The sequence below is a fragment of the Aplosporella prunicola genome (genome assembly GCF_010093885.1).
Source record: "Aplosporella prunicola CBS 121167 unplaced genomic scaffold K452scaffold_175, whole genome shotgun sequence".
Lineage (NCBI taxonomy): Eukaryota > Fungi > Ascomycota > Dothideomycetes > Botryosphaeriales > Aplosporellaceae > Aplosporella > Aplosporella prunicola.
In genome coordinates this window covers 1-5,834 of record NW_022983703.1, presented here as the reverse complement: position 1 = coordinate 5,834, position 5,834 = coordinate 1, and the positions used below count along the sequence as shown (strand labels likewise).

General features: G+C 43.1%; 1 protein-coding gene across 1 annotated transcript; it reads left to right on the top strand.

The window, feature by feature from the left end:
- The first annotated feature begins 3,059 nt into the window (after positions 1 to 3,059).
- Positions 3,060 to 3,881, top strand: K452DRAFT_293426 (uncharacterized protein). The gene is made up of 4 exons (XM_033541567.1): positions 3,060 to 3,126; positions 3,180 to 3,277; positions 3,340 to 3,552; positions 3,600 to 3,881. The coding sequence occupies exons 2-4, from the start codon at positions 3,195 to 3,197 to the stop codon at positions 3,868 to 3,870; spliced, it is 567 nt and encodes a 188-aa protein (XP_033390885.1). The 5' UTR covers positions 3,060 to 3,126; positions 3,180 to 3,194; the 3' UTR covers positions 3,871 to 3,881.
- The last annotated feature ends 1,953 nt before the right edge of the window (positions 3,882 to 5,834 follow it).

The window sequence follows — 5,834 nt, the reverse complement described above, 5'->3', positions numbered from 1 at the left end:
TTTTTTTATTTTTTTATTTTTTTTTATTTTTTTTTGAGAAAGTTGCTGCCAATATTACGAACGTATTCACGATAATAGACCTAGACGCTCTGTTTCAGGGCTTTATGAACTACATTAAAGACTTGGCTACGGCTATCTAAAAGTGGATTCGTACTCGTCTATGGGAAACGGCGTTTATCATCCTAAGCATATTCATCATCATCTTCGCCCTTACCATCATGCCTTACGTCCCGGAAGCTACTGACTTTACTGCTGTTAGCTCTATTGCTGGTAAGTCATCTGCAAGTTACACAAGAAGGAAAAAAAAAAAAAAAAAAAAAAAAAAAAAAAAAAAAAAAAAAAAAAAAACAACTATTTTAAAGGTCATACGATTAACCGAGGAGCTCAGGCACTACCGCCGCAGCTATAAAGTTAGCTGTCTCACCCGTGGTCGCTAGCAGCACTTCTACCATCTTTTAGAGCGCTGTAATGGGCGGTTATAGTCTCCCGATTGTGGTTGGATCCGTACAGGCGACTGCTGCTACTGGGCTCGCTACAGTGGCTCTAAATTGATTTTTCCGTGGCAACAAAGGCGACTCCGGTGATAAGGATAAGGGCACTTAAATTGAAGGAGGACTATTTTTTTGAAAGTATATATGCAAAATCCTCTAACGAGAGATTCGTTGCGACAGGGGAGCAGCCACTTAGTAGATTTAAGGGATGACCTAAGCCAGCAGTGATAAACTAAATAACAGAAAATGAGTTTGCTGAACCAAATAGGCAACTACACGGGGCTAGTCGTCTGGTCGGGCCAATTAGAAGTCACTTCGCAAACGATTAGTTATGCACCATTAGTGCGTGCTTATTCCACCGGATTGGTCATCTAAATTGGTGTTTGTTGGATTGAATGGTTGAAACCGTGCGAGTGAAAAGGTAACGCGGCTTGATTTTGAAAGAGTGTCTGGCAGCGAGCTTTATATACATGAAGAGGTGGAGCAGTCATGTGCTCGCTTATAGAAAGTAATAGGGGAGTAGCGGGGTGTTGAAACAACGAAAAAGCAAAGTGAATATAGAGAATAATGCATGAAGAAATTTGGTCTGATAGTCCAACATCTAGCTTTCGCGTCACTTCCTTGCCTTCTTAATCTTTTCCGGTTTCCCGTCATAACATCTACTGCTTATACCCTCGTCTCCCTATCTATGTCTCTGCGGCGCTAGCACGCGCACGGAGGTCTAACACATTTAGCCGCTGCGGTCGCCGAACTGTGTGGGATTCTAGGTCTGTAGAGCTGATGTGCGGGACGTGGTGCGTGCGTGCTTGTATGTGTGCGGGCGGGAAAACGCTGATGTTCATGAGTGCGGTGGCGGAAGCAACGAAGCGTAGAAGTAGCGGAACAGTAGGGGGTGCAAGAAACCGTGAGGATGACTTGATTTGAAGGTGTTGGTGTGGATTTATCGGTTTTTGAGCAGCGCTGGTGGCGCTGCGGTGCGCTACGAGCTAGCTACCCGGCGAACGCCCACGACCTTATCCCTACGGCAGCTTTCGTGCATGTCTTCGCCCACCACATGTTTCTCTGCCATTTCAACTATGGTTCCTCCGTTCTTCACTGCTACCCCTATCGCAATCAAAAGCAACAGCAACATTACCCAATGTTGACTAGTGCGAGAAAGCTGGATACTGCTGTCGCATTGAATTGGGTGAAACTGCCTGCTTGAATACATTTTTTCTCTTGGTAGAAAGGTGGTTATCGTTGCCCTAATAGAAGAGAATGGTGTGACGTTGAAAAAGCAAAATAATGGCAGGGTCGATGATAAGCGAAACAACATGGTTATGGCGGTGATGGTTGGCAGTACTATTAGCTATATGCATCACTCAACAGCTGTTGACATGTTGGGTGAAACCGTGTGAGTGAAAACGAGAACACGGCTTGATTGTTAATATTAGAAGCCTTGGTATTTCCTAAAAGCTTTTATCCACAGAACTCGTCCCTTCGGACAGAAGTTCTACAAGAATATCTGTAGATGTAAACGTTCTAGTAAATATTACGCTTAGGAAAAAAAAAACAAGGACGTTCATTCTCAAGTCTCTTTACTATAAAATTCGACTTATCTAATAGTGTAAGTGTGACTGGCAGCGAGTCTTTTATGTACAAATATTATGTAGCAGTTATGTGCTCGCATGAAGGTGTCAGGGGGTAGTAGGGTGTAGCTCTTCCCAGGTAGGATAATAAGCCACCAATGATGCTCTATAGGGTGGGTAAGTCTAGTTTCTATTATCTAGGAACCACATGAAAGCGTTTGAATAAGAGTACTGTGTTATCACTTCCGCTTTTTCGTGCAGAATCATGGATATATGTAAGCTTTCCGAGCCCTAAAACAGATCTTACGCAAATGGTAGAGTGTGAACTCACGTTTATAGGATAATTCGGTTGGAAATATACTTCCAGAACGCGGTTTACTTACCGCATGTGAGTATGTAAGCCGTAGTTAGGAAAGAAGATTGGTTAGGCCTCGACCCGCCAATTTATTCAGTCACTGTTAGTATTACGCCCACAGCCACAAGGCCACACCTATTAGTTCCAGTAAAAATTTACGTGAACTGAACATCACAAACAATTACACTAGTTGTCGATGAGTCTTTGCCGGACGTCCCTGTCACCTGGTAAAAACATTCAATGGCATCCGAGCCTGTACCGCGCTAGCCGAGCACTTCAATCCTGGGAACCCCCGCCTAACCTCAAAGGTTCCCATTTGGCGATCCGCATTCACACTTGCACCCGTACCCCTTCCGGCACCCCTTCCCTGCGCGTGCTTGCGCGCGCTCGTGTCATGTGTCTATTCGCTAACTTTATGATTGTGTTGAGCACAGTAACCTCTAGCTGCCGCAGCTTCGTCCCTACAACCTTGTTCACTTTTAACACTAAAAATTTATCGCACGAATAAGATGTCTCCACGACAAGGCTTACAAGAATGACAACGCACTCATGCATATACTAGATAGGAAGGTGATAATGTCGTCTAGACTCAATAAATATTTATATCGCTCAGTAAATCTATAGCGCTCTAATCAATCTCCCAAACACTGTTAGTCAACTCATAGAAATAACAGTACGTGTTGAGATAGCAGACATAATAGGGTCTTAAATCGTAAGGTATCTGATCATATTTGCCTTCAAGCCTTAGCTAATCGATCTATTGAGTTGCTTGTTCACAAGATGACTCGGCCTGGACCAAAAAAGGAATTTTATGCTGTTGCGGATAGCCCATATTTGGATATACCGACTATTTTTTCATCTTGGTAAGCTTAGCAACCATATTAATTGAAACAGTTGGCAATTTACTCAATGTTAATCTAAACAGGGGTAGTGTACATCCACTGGTTACTGGCTGCAGAAGTGTTCATCAAGGATTCCCAACTCTCGAAGAAGCCAAACAATATATGCGGAAGAAAGGGATTGAAAGTTTTAAGGAGTGTATCCAAGAAGGAGCAGGAAACACGACTCCGATTCGCGGGCAGGAATGCTATTTTGCGGTGGCAAATGGAGTCCGGCCAGGAATATATCGAAATTACTTGTATGCCGCTTCCACTACACGGTTAAAGATGATTCTAATATGGACAGCGGAGATGATGGTGCAAAAATTCCGGCTGATAAGCACCCAGGGGCTTGTCATAAAAGTTTTAGAACAAAAGCACAAGCAGAAGCTTTTATTGAAGACTGGAAATCTATGTTTGCTGAGATATGCAAACAGAAGATTAGGTCAGAACTAGATCGCGGTGTAAGGCCTGTCGATATTGGGATAGCTCAGAAGCCGATCTTGACACTGTTGAATAAACAAAGCGATGTGGAGGAGGCTATAAATCGGTTAGAGCAACTTAACCTAGCTCAATAATAATTTAGCCCCATTACTGCTTCTTCGTTTCAATGTGTACAAAAACAATGCGAAGCCATAATAGAAATACAACTTAATGGTTCGCGTGTATAGTGAAACCGTGTGAGTGAGAAGAGAACGCGGCTTGATTGTAAAAGAGTAGCTGCGAGCTTTATATACGCAGGAGCGAAGCAGCCATGTGCTCGCTTGAATAATATAGCAGGGAGGATAACATGGTGTGGAAACAACCAAAAAGCAAAAGCAAATATATAGACTATGCGAAGATAGAGTGGCTTGATAGTAGAATAAGCTGGCCTGATATCCAATAACTATCAATACCGGCATGGAACTTGCGGTAGAGAAAACCCTCAAAGACGAGAACCTAAGCCTAGCGTCCTACATAATTTACAGCGATTCCAAGGCAGCCCTACAAGCACTAGCAAGTCTATATAAACGGCGACCAGGTCAAGACATAGTCCAATCCATCATAGAAACAGCCTAGTATATTAGAGACAACTATCATATTAGTTTCTCTCTTCAATAAGTTCCAGGCCACAGTAGGATTAAAGGGAATAAAGAAGCAGATAAACTAGCTATCAACCATCACTACCTAAGTCACGTGATTTACTTATTTTTTATCGCACCATTACAACAGACCCCGGCTACTCTCCACAGGACTATCCTCCTATGTCGCTTATTACGTAGCACTTTCAGGAGGACTAATATCTAGTCTAGATAAGATAGTATTAATTAAGGGACAAGCGGCGTCCATTCTTTCTCGCGCCCTTTAATAGTTATTAGTCCGGCTATCGCCTCCAGTATACTCTATATTTATTTATAACTTATTTGGCTACTTTCATACCCTTATTTTACCTACTATTACCTCCAGCACCTATTAGTATAGCTTTAGCCCTAACGGTCTATTCCGTTCATCCTCTACACTATAGTAGAACATGCGAAAAAGATAATAACCTGTGAAGCTGGCGCGAGGAACTGGATGCTGCTTGTCCTTCTAGGTTACTGCCACCTATGGAGGTATAGAAGCTACTGTCTAGAAGAACACATTTTCTCTGGGTTTCATGCCGTTCTTGCTCAATGCTAGCCGCGCCCAGGTATCTTCCTCCTGGGATTTCGCCCGTTCCTCGGCCTGGCCTCTGTAGTTTTTGCTAATCTATTATTCTCATTTTGCTCTTTTACGCGCGTTCCAAGTTATCAGTATTTATCGGCAGATCCTTCGTCTGGGCGGGTAGGCCTCCAATTCGTGTCAAAGTCGCTCGCGTTTCAGGGTTGGCCTCAGCTTGTAATGGAAGACTTTCCGTCGCTTCCGCTAGTCTTTCGCCTACAGCCATTTACAGTGCGTCGTACCTATCAGAATATTTGATTTCTGTACAATTTTTTATATTTGTTTTTGCTTTTTGGTTAGTTCAGCACCAAGCTATCCTGTTGCGTTCTTCAAGCGAGCACATGACTGCCTCGCTCCTTCATGTATATAAACCTCGCAGCCAGCCACTTTTCTACAAACAGGCTGTGTTCTATTTTCTCCCACACGGTTTCACCCAACACGCCAACAGTTATCCTCCAATGTTTCTTTGGGGTGGCTTTCCGTAGTTCCTTTTTGTGAAGCTGGGCGCGAGGAATTGGACGCCGCTTGTCCTTCTAGATTACTGCTACCTATGGAGGTATATATGCTGCTATCTAAAAGAACACGTTTCTTGTTGAGATCCTTAATTCCTTGCAGTAGAAGAACGTGTGGTGTAAGGGAGTCAGTTTATTGCGTAACAACTAACCGTAGGGTTGAAGCTGTGCGTTGTTAGAGTGATACTGGCTGACACTTTTCTTTTTCCAGGCGCTTTATAAGAGACAGAGAAGGAAAATTAGACTAAAATAGAATCATCGGCTTTTTGTTTCGTACAAACGAAGCCATAAACAAAATAACTTCTTTTATAGAAGATAGAGCAGAGACAAATTATTCTGGTAGCTCCAGA